We start from the raw sequence: 18,330 nt of genomic DNA, 5'->3' as shown, positions 1-18,330 counted from the left end.
CCATTGAACCTAAACCCTCTCACCTTCAATGCATGCCCTCTGGTATTAGATATTTCAACCCTGGGAAACAGATACTCTCTGTCCACTCCATCAATACCTCTTATAATCTTGTAAACCTCTATCAGATCTTCCCTCAGCTTTCGATGCTCCAGTAAAAAACAACCCAAGTTTATCCAGCCCCTTGTGAGAACAGACGGCCTCTAAACCAGACAGTATTCAGGTAAAATTCTTCAGCACCCTCTCCAAAGCCTCAATATCCTTCCTATAGGTGGGGCGATTAGAACTGTACGCAATACTCCAGACTTTTATAAAGTTGCAACATAATAGAACATAGAATAGTACAGTACAGTACATTATAGGCCCTTTGGCCCACAATGTTGTGCTGACCCTCAAACCCTGCCTCTCATATAATCCCTCACCTTAAATTCCTCCATATACCTGTCTAGTAGTCCCTTAAACTTCACTAGTGTGTCCGCCTCCACCACTGACTCAGGCAGTGCATTCCGCGCACCAACCACTCTCTGAGTGAAAAACCTCCCTCTAATATCCCCCTTGAACTTCCCTCCCCTTAACTTAAAGCCATGTCCTCTTGCACTGAGCAGTGGCACGCTGGGGAAGAGGCACTGGCTGTCCACTCTGTCTATTCCTCTTAATATCTTGTACACCTCTCTATCATGTCTCCTCTCATCCTCCTTCTCTCCAAAGAGTAAAGCCCTAGCTCCCTTAGTCTCTGATCATAATCCATACTCTCTAAACCAGGCAGCATCCTGATAAATCTCTGTACCCTTTCCAATGCTTCCACATCCTTCCTATAGTGAGGCGACCAGAACTGGACACAGTACTCCAAGTATGGCCTAACTAGAGTTTTATAGAGCTGCATCATTACATCGCATCTCTTAAACTCTATCCCTCGACTTATGAAAGCTAACACCCCATAAGCTTTCTTAACTACCTTATTTACCTGTGAGGCAACTTTCAGGGCTCTGTGGACATGTTCCCCAAGATCCCTTTGCTCCTCCACACTACCAAGTATCCTGCCATTTACTTTGTACTCTGCCTTGGAGTTTGTCCTTCCAAAGTGTACCACCTCACACTTCTCTGGGTTGAACTCCATCTGCCACTGCTCAGCCCACTTCTGCATCCTATCAATGTCTCTCTGCAACCTTCGACAATCCTCTACACTATCTACAACACCACCAACCTTTGTGTTGTCTGCAAACTTGCCAACCCATCCTTCTACCCCTACATCCAGGTGGTTAATAAAAATCACGAAAAGTAGAAGTCCCATAACAGATCCTTGTGGAACACCACTAGTCACAACCCTCCCATCTGAATGTACTCCCTCCACCACAACCCTCTGCATTCTGCAGGCAAACTAACTCTGAATCCACCTGGCCAAACTTCCCTGGATCCCATGCCTTCTGACTTTCTGAATAAGCCTACCATGTGGAACCTTGTCAAATGCCTTACTAAAATCCTTGTAGATCACATCCACTGCACTACCCTCATCTATATGCCTGGTCACCTCCTCAAAGAACTCTATCAGGCTTGTTAAGCACGATCTGCCCTTCACAAAGCCATGCTGTGTCCCTGATCAGACCATGATTCACTAAATGCCCATAGATCCTATCTCTAAGAATCTTTTCCAACAGCTTTCCCACCACAGACATAAGGCTCACTGGTCTATAATTACCCAGACTATCCCTACTACCTTTTTTGAACAAGGGGACAACATTTGCCTCCCTCCAATCCTCCGGTACCATTCCCGTGGACAACGAGGACATAAAGATCCTAACCAGAGGCTCAGCAATCTCTTCCCTCGCCTCGTGGAGCAGCCTGGGGAATATTCAGTCAGGCCCCAGGGACTTACCCATCCTAATGTATTTTAACAACTCCAACACCTCCTCTCCCTTAATATCAACGTGCTCCAGAACATCAACCTCACTCATATTGTCCTCACCATCATCAAGTTCCCTCTCAGTGGTGAATACCCAAGAGAAGTATTCATTGAGGACCTTGCTCACTTCCACTGCCTCCAGGCACATCTTCCCACTTTTATTTCTAATCAGTCCGACCTTCACTCCTGTCATCCTTTTGTTCTTCACATAATTGAAGAATGCCTTGGGGTTTTCCTTTACCCTACTCGCCAAGGCCTTCTCATGCCCCCTTCTTGCTCTTCTCAGCCCCTTCTTAAGCTCCTTTCTTGCTACCTTATATTCCTCAATAGACCCATCTGATCCTTGCTTCCTAAACCTCATGTATGCTACCTTCTTCCACCAGACTAGATTTTCCACTTCACTTGTCACCCATGGTTCCTTCACCCTACCATTCTTTATCTTCCTCACCGGGACAAATTTATCCCTAACATCCTGCAAGAGATCCTTAAATATCGACCATATGTCCATAGTACATTTCCCTGCGAAAACATCATCCCAATTCACACCCACAAGTTCCAGCCTTATAGCCTCATAATTTGCCCTTCCCCAATTAAAAATTTGCCTGTCCTCTCTGATTCTATCCTTTTCCATGATAATGCTACAGGTCAGGGAGCGGTGATCACTGTCCCCCAGATGCTCACCCACTGACAGATCTGTGACCTGACCCGGTTCATTACCTAATACTAGATCTAGTATGGCATTCCCCCTAGTCGGCCTGTCAACATACTGTGACAGGAATCCATCCTGGACACACTTAACAAACTCTGCCCTATCTAAACCCTTGGAACTAAACAAGTGCCGATCAATATTAGGGAAATTAAAGTCACCCATGATAACAATCCTGTTATTTTTGCACCTTTCCAAAATCTGCCTGCCAATCTGCTCCTCGGTATCTCTGCTGCTACCAGGGGGCCTATAGAATACCCCCAGTAGAGTAACTGCTCCCTTCCTGTTCCTGACTTCTACTCATACTGACTCAAAAGTGGATCCTGCTACATTATCCATCCTTTCTGCAGCTGTAATAGTATCCCTGACTAGTAATGCCACCCCTCCTCCCCTTTCCCCCCCCCTCTCTATCTCTTTTAAAGCACTGAAATCCAGGAATATTGAGAATCCATTCCTGCCCTGGTGCCAGCCAAGTCTCCGTAATGGCCACTACATCATAATTCCATGTATGTATCCAAGCTCTCAGTTCATCACCTTTGTTCTTGATGCTTCTTGCATTGAAGTACACACACTTTAGCCCTTCTACCTTACTATCTTTACACCCTTTATTCTGCTTCTTTTTCATCAAAGCCTCTCTATATAACCTCCTGACTTTTGAATTCAATGCCTGAACTTATAAAAGCAAGCATTCCCTAAGCCTTCTTAACCACCTATTGGCCTTTATAGCCATTTTCAAGGAGCTATGAACAGAGATCACAATATCCCTTTGCTCAGGAAATTGTCCTTAACAGTGTGCTGTCTCCATGTTGTGCAACACTTCACATTTATCAGGACTTTGCCGTGGCTAGAGAGGACAGAAAGATACTGGTTAAGGGCCCAGCAATCTTGTCACTTGCCTCCTTCAATAACCAGAGGCAAATCCAATCCTGTCCTGGGGACTTATCCAACTTAATACTCCTTAGGAGGCCTAACACCTCCTCCTCATTGACCTCTAAATGCCTTAATGTATGTATATACTCAGCACTGATCTCCTGGTCCTCCATATCCTTTTCCTTGGTAAATAGTGAAACAAAGTACACATACTCAATAAGTACTTCACCCACATTCTCTGCATCCAAGCAAAGGTCCCTGCCTTTATAATTGTGTGGTCCCACCCTCTACCTAGCTATCCTTTTACTTGAATGCCTTGGGATTCATCTCAATTCTACTTGCCAAGAACTTTTCATGGCCCCTCCTGGTTTTCCTAATTCCCTTTTTTTAGTTCTTTTTTGGCTTCTTTATATTCCTCTTATGCTTTGTTTGATCCTGACTTCCAAAACTTTATATAATTTTCTGTTTTCTTCTTGACTAAATTCATCAGCTCTCTGGACATACAAGACCGTAGTCAGCATGGTCTCCTCAAGGGAAAATCTTGCCTGACAAATTTGTTGGAATTCTTTGAAGAAATAACAAGCAGGATAAACATAGGAGGATGTTGTGTACTTGGATTCTCAGAATGCCTTTGACAAGGTGTCATACAAGAGAGTGCTTATCAAGTTAATAGACAATAGACAATAGGTGCAGGAGTAGGCCATTTGGTCCTTCTAGCCAGCACCGCCATTCACTGTGATCATGGCTGATCATTCACAATCAGTACCCCGTTCCTGCCCTCTCCCCATATCCCTTGACCCCGCTATCTATAAGAGTTCAATCTAACTCTCTCTTGAATGCATCCAGAGACGGCCTCCACTGCCTTCTGCGGCAGAGCATTCCACATATCCACCACTCTCTGGGTGAAAAAGTTTTTCCGCATCTCTGTTCTAAATGGCCTACCCCTTATTCTTAAACTGTGGCCTCCAGTTCTAGACTCATCCATCAGCGGGAACATGCTTCCTGCCTCCAGCGTGTCCAATCCCTTAATAATCTTATATGTTTCAATCAGATCCCCTCTCATGAGAGGATGAATCTCCCCTCTCATTAAGAGCCCATGGCATTACAGGAAAGATAATAGCATGGATAAAGCAGTGGCTGACCTTCAGGAGGCAAAGAGTGGGAATAAGGGGAGCCTTTTGGCTGCTGGTGATTACTGGTATTCCACAAGGGTCTGAGTTGGGACCACTTTTTTTTAACATTGTCATTGATGGCTTTGTGGCCAAGTTTGCAGATGATATGAAAATGGAGGGGCAGGTAGTGTTGAGGAAACAGAGAGGTTACAGAAGGATTTAGACAGATTAGCAGAATGGGCAAGAAGGGATGGGTTCACCTGAACTGGAGGGGAACCAATATCCTGGCCGAAAGGTTTGCTGATGCTACTCGGCAGAGTTTAAACTAGTTTTGCAGGCGGCTGGGAACTGAAGCCTCAAATAAGTAAGGGAAGGATTGGACCAGGAGTTAGAATCATGGAAGGATTTGAAAGGAATAATTGAAATAACATCTATGATGGGTCAGATAGTTTGAACTGTGTATATTTTATTGCTAGGAGTTTAATGGATAAAGGTAATGAACTTAGAGCATAGATCAGTGCATGTAACTATGATGTTGTAGCCTTTACTGAAATTTAGGTGGCTGAAGGACAGAAACGGTTGATAAATAAAACATTTCAAAGTTTTATGGGAAGATAGAAGAGGAGGTAAAAGTTGGGAGGAGGGTTTGCACTACAAATCAGAGACAATATCACAACAGCTCTCAGAGGGAACATAATAGTGGGGTCTGATGCTGAGTCCTTAGGATGGAACTCAGGAATAGGAAGGGTGCAATCACACTGATGGGATTGTACTACAAACATCCCAATAGCCACCAGGACATTGAAGAACAGACATGTAACAAAATTAATGAAATGTGTAAAAATAATAGGGTTGTTGTCATGGGCGAATTTAACTTCCCTAATTATAAACTGGGAATTTCTTTGTGCAAGTGTATTCAGGAAGGTTTCTTAAATCAATATGTTTACGGTCCAATGAGAGGAGGGGCTGTACTGAACCCAGTGTTGGGTAATGAGCCTGGGCCTGGCCAGGGGACTGATCTTTCAGTGAGTGAACTGTTAGGGAACAGAGACCACAACTCCTTAACTTTCAGGATAGCTATAGATAATGATTCTTGTTCCTTGTGGGCAATGTTCCCTCTAATTGTTAATCTTCACTCTACGAGAGCTGATATTGGACCACTGGAATATGGTGTTGATGAGGTAGTAATGGGGGATAAGAAAATGGCAAATGGACAATGAATACTTTGCATCTGTCTTCGCTGTGGAAGACACCAGCAGTGTGCCAGAGGCCCATGAGTGTCAGAGAGCATGAGCAAATGCCATTGTTGTTACAAAGGAAAAAGTGCCAGCAAACTCAAACTCAAAGTCACCTGGACCAGATGGACTACATCCCAGAGTCCTGAAAGGGGTTGCTGAAGAGATAACGGATGCATTGGTCATGATCTTTCAAGAATCACTTGATTCTGGCATAGTCCTGGAGTAATGGAAGATTGCTAATGTCACTCCACTCTTTAAGAAGTGAAGAAGGCGAACAGGATTTGATAAGCGATCTTGAAGTAAAGGAGCCATTAGGAGGTAGTGACCATAATATGATACCATTATCTGCAATTTGAGAAGGATAATGGCAGATCGGAGGTGTCAGTGTTGCAGTTGAACAAAGGAGACTAGGGAGCCAGGAGGGAGGAGCTGGCCAAAGTTAACTGGACGGATATCCTAGCAGAAAAGAAAGTGGAACAGCAATGGCAGGTATTCTTGGGAATAATGCACAAGGTGCAAAATCAGTTCATCCCCCGGAGAAGGAAGGATTCAAAGGGTGGAAAGGGGCCACAGTGGTTGACAAAGGAAGTCAGAGATTGCATAGCATTAAAAAAAAGGAAGTATGACAGAGCTAAGGTGAGTGGGAGGACAGATGATTGGGAAATTTTTAAGGAACAACAGAATTTAACTAAAAAGGCAATACGGGGAGAAAAAAATGAGGTACGAATGCAAGCTAGCCAGGAATACAAAGGAGGATAGCAAAAGCTTTTTTAGGTATGTGAAGAGAAAGAAGATAGTTAAGAACAATGTTGGGCCCTTGAAGAATGAATTGGGTGAAATTGTTATGGGAAACAGAGAAATTTAATAAGTACTTTAGATCTGTCTTCACTAGGGAAGACACAAGCAATCTCCCAGATATATGGATGGGCCAAGGACATAGGGTAACAGAGGAAATGAACCAGATTGACATTAGGAAGGGAATGGTGATGAGTAGACTGATGGGACTGAAGGCTGACAAATACCCAGGTCCAGATAGTCTGCATCCTATGGTACTAAAGGAGGTGGCTCTGGAAATTGCAGATGCATTGGTAGTCATTTTCCAATGTTCCTTAGATTCAGGATCAGTTCATGAGGATTGGAGAATGGCTAATGTTATCCCACTTTTTAAGAAAGGAGGGAGGGAGAAAACAGAGAACTATCGTCCTGTCAGCCTAACATCAGTAGTGGGGAAGATGCTAGAGTCCATTATTAAAGATGAAATAGTGGCATAGCTAGATAGCAGTGATAGGATTGGGCCGAGCAAGCATGGATTTACCAAGGGCAAATCATGCTTGACTAATCTGTTGGAGTTTTTCGAGGATGTAACCAGGAAGTTAGACAAGGGAGATCCAGTGGATGTAGTGTACCTCGATTTTCAGAAGGCATTTGATAAGGTCCCACATAGGAGATTGGTGGGTATAATCAGAGCTCATGGCATTGGGGGGAAGATATTGACATGGATAGAAAACTGGTTGGCAGATAGAAAGCAAAGGGTAACGGTGAATGGGTGTTTCTCAGAATGGCAGGTGGTGACTAGTGGGGTGCCACAGGGCTTGGTACTGGGACCACAGCTATTTACGATTTACATCAACGATTTAGATGAAGGCATTGAGAATAACATCAGCAAGTTTGCTGATGATACTAAGCTGGGTGGCAGTATGACATATGATGAGGATGTTAGGAGAATTCAGGGTGACTTGGATAGGCTAAGTGAGTGGGCAGATACTTGGCAGATGACGTTTAATGTGAATAAGTGTGAGGTTATCCACTTTGGGAGTAAGAACAGGAAGGCATATTATTATCTGAATGGTGTAGAGTTAGGTAAGGAAGAAATACAAAGAGATCTAGGAGTCCTTGTTCATCAGTCACTGAAGGTGAATGAGCAAGTGCAGCAGGCAGTGAAGAAGGCTAATGGAATGTTGGCCTTTATTACAAAGGGAATTGAGCACAAGAGCAAGGAAATCCTCTTGCATTTGTACAGGGCCCTGGTGAGACCACACCTGGAGTATTGTGTGCAGTTTTGGTCTCCAGGGTTAAGGAAGGACATCCTGGCTGTAGAGGAAGTGCAGCGTAGATTCACAAGGTTAATTCCTGGGATGTCCGGACTGTCTTACGCAGAGAGGTTAGAGAGACTGGGCTTGTACATGCTGGAATTAAGGAGATTGAGAGGGGATCTGATTGCAACATATAAGTTTATTAAGGGATTGGACAAGATAGAGGCAGGAAATAAGTTCCAGATGCCAGGAGAGTCCAGTACCAGAGGACATGGTTTGAGAATAAGGGGTAGGTCATTTAGGACAGAGTAAAGGAAAAACTTCTCCCAGAGAGTTGTGGGGGTGTGGAATGCACTGCCTCGGAAGGCAGTGGAGTCCAATTCTCTGGATGCTTTCAAGAAGGAGCTAGATAGGTATCTTATGGATAGGGGAATCAAGGGATATGGGGACAAGGCAGGAACCGGCTATTGATACTAGCTGATCAGCCATGATCTCAGAATGGCGGTGCAGGCTCGAAGGGCCAAATGGTCCACTTCTGCACCTATTGTCTATTGTCTAAAGGAAATTATAGGCCAGTTAACCTAACCTCAGTGGTTGGGAACGTGTTGGACTCTATTATCAAGGATGAAGTTTCGAGGCACTTGGAGACTAAAGATAAAATAAATCAAAGTCAACATAGTTTCTGTAAATGGAAATTTTACCTGACAAATCTGTTAGAGTTCTTCGAGGAAAATGTCAAGGGCAAGTTTTTTATGCAGAGGGTGGTGAGTGCGTGGAATGGGCTGCTGGCAGTGACGGTGGTGGAGGTGGATATGATAGGGTCTTTTAAGAGACTCCTGGATAGGTACATGGAGCTTAGAAAAATAGAGGGCTATATATGATTTTTAAAGTAAGTACATGTTCAGCACAGCATAGTGGGCTGAAGGGCCTGTATTGTGCTGTAGATTTTCTATGTTTCTAAGTAATAAGCAGGGAGGGCAAAGGTCATGTAATGTATGCCATTTACTTGGATTTTCAGAGGGCATTTGATAAGGTGCCACACATGAGGTTGCTTAACATGATAGCATCCTATGGTGTTACAGGAAAGATACTGGCATGGATAGAGGAATGGTTGACAGGCAGGAGGTAGTCAGCGGGAATAAAAGGGTCCTTTTCTGGTTGGCTGTCAATGACTAGTGGTGTTCCTCAGGGATCAGTATTGGGACCACTACTTTTCATATTGTCAGTGCTTTAGATAATGGAATTGATGGCTTTGTGGCAAAGTTTGCAGATGATGCAAAGATAGGTGGAGGGTAGGTAGTGCTGAGGAAGCAATACAATTGCAGCAGGACAGACAAATTGGAAGAATAGGCAAAAAAATGGCAGATGGAACACAGTGTGCAGTTTAAATTCCTTTGTGCACTAGTAGGAAAAGATGTGTACGCATGCATACCTTAGAGGGAACTTTGCATGTGGGAGAGTTTCAAACTGGGAAGATTACGAGGTCATTTGGCAGGAGCAAAGAAGCGTTAATTGGGAACACCTTTTCTCTAGCAATTCCACATCAGACACGTGGAGGGTGTTTACAGATCAATTGCACAGAGTACAGGAAAGGCATGTTCCTGTTAGAAGGAAGGACAGGTTGGAAAGATAGAGAATCTTCGATGTCCAGAAAGCTGATGAATTTAGTCAAGAAGAAAAAGGTAAAGTATATAAAGCTTTGGAAATTAGGATCAAACAAAGCCAACAAAAATCCTCGGCAAATAGGATTAAGGTGAATCTATACATACATTGAAGGTAAGTGGGTAAGTAGGGAGAGGTTGGGACCACTCAAGGATAAAGTGGGTAACATTTGCTTTGATACAGAGAATCTGAGTGACATACTTAATGAGGACTTTGCTTTAGTATTTACCAAGTGTAACACACTGTAAGGTTTCACTGCTGATGTAATGGCCTCTCTGTAATGTTTCACTGCTAAGGCTAAGGTAATGGTTTCTCTGAAGCAGCAATGTCTGGGTTGTGACCAGAGAAAACAGGGACTTTGGAATGTATGTTAGCCAATGAGAGGGGTGTTGCTTTCTTGCGGGTTTTTGCAGTCTTTTGTTGGGGAGAGATGAAGAGAGAGGACGTGAATGGAGAAAGCTGGACGGAGTGGACTGAGGGTCAGAGGGTTGGCTATGCTTGGAGGAGGAAGACAGGAAAAAATGGACGAAACCGTGAGCTCCAACGTTTGCGCAATAGACTGTTTCATGAGAATGGGCCCTTTTCTTTTTTTGTTTCTTTACTAGCCATATAGTCAAAATTTAGAATTATAAAACTCAATCGTTTAATCGCATATTGTGTACTGTTTGTTATTTCGTGGTACTGATTTGTAACAGGGGACACATCACGCAGCATCTACCCAAACAAGATTTCTTAACCTTAGTCAAGCCGATTAAGCCACTAGCCGAACTGACAGTTACACAAGGAAAAGGATACGAAGGACCAGTGCTGAGTGCACAAATATGTTAGAGCTTTTAGAGGTCAAGGAGGAGGAAGTTTTAGGCATCATAAGGAATATTAAGGTGGATAAGTCCCCAGGGCCTGATGGGATTTACCCCTGAGTTTTGAAGGAAATAAGGGACAAGGGTACATGACCCTTGACCAGTATCTTTGTGCCCTCTCTAGCGGAAGGCAGAGTCCCAGAGGACTGGTGCATGGCTAATGTTGCACCTCTATCTAAAAAGTGAACAAGGGAAAATCCTGGGAACCATAGAACAGTGAGTCTCATGTCAGTTTTAGGGAAATAGCTGGAGAAAATTCTTAGGGATAGGACATTCGAAATCCCATGGCATGATTCAGGAGAGCCAGCATAGCGTTGTGTGTGGAAGGTGTGCATTACTAACGTGATTGAGTTTTTTGACAAGGCGATGAGAGGGATTGATGACGATGTGGCAGTGGATATTGTCTACATGCATTTTAGTAAGGTGTTTGACAAAGTCTCTCATGGGAGACTAATCTAAAAGATTAAGATGCATGGTATCCGTGGAGAAAATCTGCAGATGCTGGAAATCCCAGCAACACACACACTAAATGCTGGAAGAGATCAGCAGGCCCGGCAGCATCTATAGAGAAAAGTACAGTTGATGTTTTGGGCTTAAACTCTTCAGCAGGACTGGAGGAAAAAATGCTGGGAAGTAGATTTAAAAGGTGGGGGAGGGGTGAGGAGAGAGAAACACCAGGTGATAAGTGAGTCCTGAGGGGGAGGGATGAAGTAAAGAGCTAGGAAGTTGATTGGTGAAAGAGACAGAAGGCCATGAAAGAAAGAAAAAGCGGCGAGGAGCACCAGAGGGAGGTAATGGGCAGGCAAGGAGATAAGGTGAGAGAGGGAACAGGGGATGGAAAATGGTGAAGGCAGAGGGCATTACCAGAAGTTTGAAAAATCAAAGTTTAGAGGGCATGTGCTATCACGAGAAGTAGATCAACTTTGGCAGTTTTCTCTGGAGTGTCAGAGGCTGAGGGGAGATCTGAAAGAGGTTTACAAGATTATGAGAGGCATAGATTGGACAGAGAGCATGTGTTTCTCAGATTGAACTGTCTAATACCAGAGGGCATGCACTGAAGGTGAGAGGGGTTAGGTTCAAGGAGAATGTGAGGGGTAAGTTTTTTACTCTGTGTGTCTTGGATGCCTGGAATGCACTGCCAAGTATGGTGTTAGAAGAAAATACATTAGCGACTTTTAAGACCATAAGAAACAGTAGTAGGCTATTTAGCCCACTGAGTCTGCCCTGCCATTTTATCACAGCTAAACCAATTTTCTTCTCAGCCCCAATCAACTGTCTTCTTCCTGTATCCCTTCATGCCCTGACCAATCAAGAATCTATCAACCTCTACCTTAAATATACATACAGACTTGGCCTCCAAGGCAGTGTGTGACAAAGAATTCCAGAAATTCACCACTCACTGGTGAAAGAAATTAAGAGATGTTAGGATAGGCACATGGACGTAAAGAAGACAGGGCATGGTGTGGGTAGGAGGGGGTTAGTGTTTGGCTGTTTCAGATTTGCTCTTTAGCTGATTTAGCACAACATTCTGGGCTGAGTAGCCTATTCCTGTGCTGTACTGTTTTATGTTCTAACATAGATCATAGAACATGACAGCACAGTAAAGGCCCCTCAGCCCATGGTGTTGTATCAAACTTATAACTGTCTCTAAGATGAATCTAACCCTTCCTTCCAACATAGCCCTCCATTATTCTATCACCCATTAGCCTACCTGAGAGATTTTTAAATTTCCCTAATGTATCTGCTTCCACCACCATCCCTGGCAGTGCATTCCATGCACCAGTCGCTCTCTCTGTAAAAAAAAACTTACATTGCCTCACGATACTTTCCTCCAATCAGTTTAAAATTATGCCCCTTAGTATTAGCCATTTTCGCCCTGGGAGATGTCTCTGGCTGTCCATTTAATCCATGCTTCTTTTAATCTAGTATACCTCTATCAAGTCACCTCTCACCCTCCTTCACCCCAAAGTGAAAAGCCTTAGGTTGCTCAAACCCATCTTCATAAAACATGCTCTCTAATCTAGGCAGAATCCTGCTAAATCTCCTCTGCACCCTCACTTAAATCTTCCTCACATTTCCTATAATGAGCTGACCAGGAATGTACACAATATTCCACTGTGGTCCAACCGAGTTGCAACATTATCTTGCATCTCCCAACTAATAAAGGCCAATAGCCATACACCTTAGAACATAGAATAATACAGCATAGTACAGGCCCTTCGGCCCACAATGTTGTGCCAACCCTTAAAACCTGCCTCCCATATAACCCCCTACCTTAAATTCCTCCATATACCTGTCTCGTAGTCTCTTAAATTTCACTAGTGTATCTGCCTCTACCATTGACTCAGGCAGTGCAATCCACGCACCAACCACTCTCTGAGTCAAAAACCTTCCTCTAATATCCCCTTTGAACTTCCCACCCCTTACCTTAAAGCCATGTCCTCTTGAATTGAGCAGTAGTGCCCTGGGGAAGAGGTGCTGGCTGGCCACTCTATCTATTCCTCTTAATATCTTGTATACTTCTATCATGTCTCCTCTCACCCTCCTTCTCTCCAGAGAGTATAGCCCTAGCTCCCTTAATCTCTGATCATAATGCATACTCTCTAAATCAGGCAGCATTCTGGTAAATCTCCTCTGTACCCTTTCCAATGCTTCCACATCCTTCCTATGGTGAGGCGGCCAGAAGTGGACACAGTACTCCAAGTGTGGCCTAACCAAAGTTTTATAGAGCTGCATCATTACCCCATGACTCTTAAACTCCATCCCTTGACTTATGAAAGCTATCACCCCATAAGCTATCACCCCCTATATCTAGCTGTGAGGCAACTTTCAGGGATCTGTGGACTAGTATCCCCAGATCCCTCTGCTCCTCCACACTACCAAGTATCCTGCCGTTTACTTTGTACTCTGCCTTGGAATTTGTCCTTCCAAAGTGTACCACCTCACACTTCTCTGGGTTGAACTCCATCTGCCACTTCTCAGCCCACTTTTGCATCCTATCAATGTCTCTCTGGAATCTTCAACAATCCTCTACACTATCCACACCACCACCAACCTTTGTGTCATCTGCAAACTTGCCAACCCACCCACATCCAGGTCATTAATAAAAATCACAAAAAGTAGAGGTCCCAGAACCGATTCTTGTGGGACACCACTAGTCACAACCCTCCAAACTGTATGTGCTCCCTCCACCATGACCCTCTGCTTTCCGCAGGCAAGCTAATCCTGAAACTACCTGGCCAAACCTTCCTGGATCCCATGCCTTCTGACTTTAGACCATAAGATGATAAGACATAGGAGCAGAACTAGGCCATTTGGCTCATCAAGTATGTTTAATCATTCCATCATGGCTGATGTATTATCCCACTCAACACCATTCTCTTGCTTTCTGTCCTTACTAATCAACAACCTTTCAACAACTGCTTTAAATAAACCCAATGATATGGCCTCTACTGCCATATGTGGCAACGAATTTCACAAATTCACCACCGTCTGGCTGAACAGGTTTTTCATCTCTGTTCCATATGGACATCCTTCAATTCTAAGGCTGTGCCCTCAGGTGCTATACTCCCCCAGTATAAGTAACATCCTCTCCATATCCACTCTACCTCAGCCTTTCAGGCTACGTCCACACTACGCTGGATAAATCCATAACTGAAGCTTTTTCTCTTCGATTTTACCCTCCATCCACACTAAAACGGCATTTTCGTCCCCCGAAACCAGAGCTTTTCAGAAATGCTTTCCAGGGTGGGTATTTTTGAAAACGCTACTCAGGCAGATCAGTGTGGACAGGGTAACCAGAGACTTCTGAAAACATTGTTAGACGGCAGCATGCCATTTCATTTTCTTGAATGCAACCTAACAATTTCAGAACAGAGAGCAACGAAACTGACGCCAGAAGAGTTGGAAATGTACTCACCAAAAACTTTGACGCATAACTTAATGAAGAAATAAGGATAATCACTTTGCCCTGTTTTCTGTCCTTGCTCGTATGAAAGTAGTTTACCTATTTATGCAAGTACTTCTCTGACAATAGATGTGTAACAGCCTAATGTAATATTGTATGGAAATACAAGATAACACTGATGCAGATATGTTTTATACATTTAACAAGGTGCTTTATTAATGCAACAGAGTTAGTCAGTTTTTCAATGTTCGACATCAGCTGGGTCAATCTGTCCGTGAACTCCCTGTCGGTTGACTCCGTACACTCCAGTATTTGTTTTTTTTTACTTTTAAGTTGTCCTGCGCGAAAGCCAACAGCTGTCCATCGTTTTAAGTTTTTCTAGTCTGTAACTACACAGACGCGCACTTTCATGGCGAGATTTGACACCAAACAGGTCGCTTGTTTTCGGTAGATGTGTCCTGCGCATGCACAGTAGGAGGAGATTCACCAAAATCTCCGTATCAGTGTGGATAGAGATATTTTAAAAAACGCATAGTGTGGACATCTATCGTTTTTATGTGAAACCGGCATTTTCAAAATTATCCGGTCTAGTGTGGATGTAGCCTCAATATTTGATAGGTTTCAATGTGATTCCTCTTCATTCTTCTAAACTCCAGTGAGTATAGGCCCAGAGACATTACATGCTTCTCACAGGTTAACCCTTTCTTTCCTGGGATCATTCTCGTGAACTTCCTCAGGATACTCTCCAAAGACAGCACACCTTTTCCTAGACAAAAGGCCCAAAATTGCTCACAATAGTCCAGATGTGGTCTGACCAATATCTTATAAAGCCTCAGCATTACATCTTGGTTTTTGTATTCTAGACCTTTCAAAATGTATGCTAACTTTGCATTTGCCTTCCTCACTGCTGACTCAATCTGCAGGTTTATCTTTATGGAATTCTGTGCATGGACTTCCAAGGCCCTTTGCATCACCAAGTTTTGAAATTTCTCCATATTCAGAAAACAGTTCACACCTTTATTCCTTCTGCCAAAGTGCATGACCATGGACTTCCCTGTACAATATTCCATCTGCCACTTCTTTGCCCATTCTCCCAATCTGTCTGAGTCCTTCTGTAGATTCCCTGCTTCCTCAACACTACCTGCCCCTCCACCTATCATCGTATCATCTGCAAACTTGGTCACAATTCCATCATCAAAATCATTGACACATAACATGAAAAGAAGCTGTCCCAACACAGACCCCTGTGGAGCACTACTAGTCAAAGGCAGCCAATCATTAAAGGTGCTCTTTGCCTCCTACCAGTCAGAAAGTCTTAGAGGCATATAAAAGTACAGCACGAAACAGGCCTTTTAGCCCATTTAATCCACGCTGAAACAATTTAAACAGCCTACTCACATCAACCTGCACCAGGATAAGAGCATTCCATACCCATAAAACCATACAACAATTACAGCAGGGAAACAGGCCATCTCAGCTCTTCTAGTCCGTGCCAAATGCTTACTCTCACCTAGACCCACCTACCTGCACTCAGCCCATAACCCTCCATTCCTTTCCTGTCCATATTCCTATCCAATTTTTTTTTAAATGACAAAATCGAACCTGCCTCTACCACTTCTACTGGAAGCTCATTCCACACAGCTACCATTCTCTGAGTAAAGAAGTTCCCCCTCGTGTTACCTCTAAACTTTTGCCCCTTAATTCTCAACTCATGTCCTCTTGTTTGAATCTCCCCTACTCTCAATGGAAAAACCCTATCCACGTTAACTCTATCTATCCCCCTCATAATTTTAAATACCTCTATCAAGTTCCCCCTCAACCTTCTACACTCCAAAGAATAAAGACCTAACTTCTTCAACCTTTCTCTGTAACTTAGGTGCTGAAACCCAGATAACATTCTAGTAAATCTCCTCGGTACTCTCTCTAGTTTGTTGACATCTTTCCTATAGTTTGGTGACCAGAACTGTACACAATACTCCAAATTTGTCCTTACCAATGCCTTGTACAATTTTAACATTACATCCCAACTCCTATACTCAATGCTCTGATTTATAAAGGCCAGCATACCAAAAGCTTTCTTCACACCCTATCCACATGAGATTCCATGTTCAGGGAACCATGCACCATTATTCCTAGATCACTCTGTTCTACTGCATTCCTCAATGCCTTACCATTTACCATGTATGTCCTATTTTGATTAGCCCTATCATAATGTGGCACCTCACACTTATCAACATTAAACTCCATCTGCCATCTTTCAGCCCACTCTTCTAACTGGCCTAAATCTCTCTGCAAGCTTTGAAACCAACTTCATTATCCACAACGCCACCTATCTTAGTATCATCTGCATACTTACTAATCCAATTTACCATTCCATTATCCAGGTCATTAATGTATATGACAAACAATATTGGACCCAGTATGGATCCCTGAGGCACACCACTAGTCACCGGCCTCCAACTTGACAAACAGTTATCCACCACTACTCTCTGGCCTCTCCCATCCAGCCACTGTTGAATCCATTTAACTACCTCAATATTAATACCTAACGATTGAACCTTCCTAACTGACCTTCTGTGTGAAACCTTGTCAAAGGCCTTACTGAAGTCCATATAGACAACATCCACTGCTTTACCCTCGTCAATTTTTCTAGTAACCTCTTCAAAAAATTCAATAAGATTTGTCAAACATAACCTTCCACACACAAATCCATGTTGACTGTTCCTAATCAGACCCTGTCTATCCAGATAATTGTATATACCATCTCTAAGAATACTTTCCATTAATTTACCCACCACTGACGTCAAACTGACAGGCTTATAATTGCTAGGTTTACTCTTAGAATCCTTTTTAAACTATGGAACCACATGAGCAATGCGCCAATCCTCTGGCACCATCCCAGTTTCTAATGACATTTGAAATATTTCTCTCAGAGCCCCTGCTATTTCTACATTAACTTCCTTCAAGGTCCTAGGGAATATCCTGTCAGGACCCAGAGATTTATCCACTTTTATATTCTTTAAAAGCACAAAACCCCTATCCAAGCTTCCCTTAAATGTTGAAATTGAGATTGCATACACCATTTGTGCTGGCAGCTCATTCTACACCATCATGACCCTCTGGATGAATATTTCACCTCATGTTTCCCTTAAACTTTTCAGCTTTCATACTTAACCCAAGACCTCCGGTTGTAATCCCACTGAGTCATAGTGGAAAAAGCCTGCTTGCATTTACCCTAACTATACCGCTCATAATTTTGTATGTTGTACCTCTATCAAATCTCCTCTCAATCTTCTACATTCCAAGAAATAAAGTCCTAACTTATTCAATCTTTCCTTATAACTTAGGTCCACCAGACCCAGCAACATCCTTGTAAATTTTCTCTGTATTCTTTCAATCTTATTTACATCTTTCCTGTAGTTTGGTGACAAAAACCCTGAATCTTGGTGTTACCTGCAAATTTGCTGATTTAGTTAACCACATTATCATCCAGATTGATGATATAGATGACAAACAACAACTTTTGTTTAGTAGGGGAACTAAGGGTTATGGGGAAAAGGCAGGTAGGTGGAGGTGAATCCATGGCCAGATCAGCTGTGATCGTATTGAATGGCGGAGCAGGCTCAATGGGTTTACTCCTGCTCCATGTCTTGTGTTCTTATATACCTATCCAAATTTATCTTAAATATTGAAATGCACCACATGCACCACTTGCGCTGGCAGCTACTTCACACACTCACAACCTTCTGAGTGAAAGGTTTCCCCTCATGGTCCCCTTAAACTTTGCAACTTTCACCCTCACCCATGATATCTAGTTGTAGTCCCATGCAACAATAGACTCCAACAACTTTCTAACCACTGAGGTCAGACTAATTGACCTATAATTTCCTTTCTTCTGCCTCCCTCCTTTGATGAACAGTGGAGTAACATTTGCAATTTTCCAATCCTCCAGAGCCATTCCAGAATTCAGTGATTCTTGAAATATCATTATTAATGTCTCCACAAGGTTTTCAACTACCTCTTTTAGAACCTTGGGATATAATCC

General features: G+C 43.2%; 1 protein-coding gene across 4 annotated transcripts in view; it reads right to left on the bottom strand.

Annotated features, from left to right (window-relative positions):
- Positions 1-18,330, bottom strand: part of fbxo41 (F-box protein 41) — a 519,821-nt gene that overhangs the window by 83,900 nt on the left and 417,591 nt on the right. The window contains exon 13 of one of the 4 annotated variants that reach the window (XM_059965937.1): positions 13,763-14,743. The exons of the other annotated variants lie outside the window; for them this stretch is intronic. Coding sequence (XP_059821920.1) covers positions 14,693-14,743 — 51 coding nt within the window. The 3' untranslated portion in view covers positions 13,763-14,692. Of the gene's footprint in view, positions 1-13,762; positions 14,744-18,330 lie in introns of those variants that run through there. 4 annotated transcript variants of the gene reach the window in all.

Source organism: Hypanus sabinus, chromosome 3 (assembly GCF_030144855.1).
Source record: "Hypanus sabinus isolate sHypSab1 chromosome 3, sHypSab1.hap1, whole genome shotgun sequence".
NCBI classification, from domain to species: Eukaryota; Metazoa; Chordata; class Chondrichthyes; order Myliobatiformes; family Dasyatidae; genus Hypanus; species Hypanus sabinus.
This window is presented reverse-complemented; position numbering and strand designations above follow the sequence as displayed.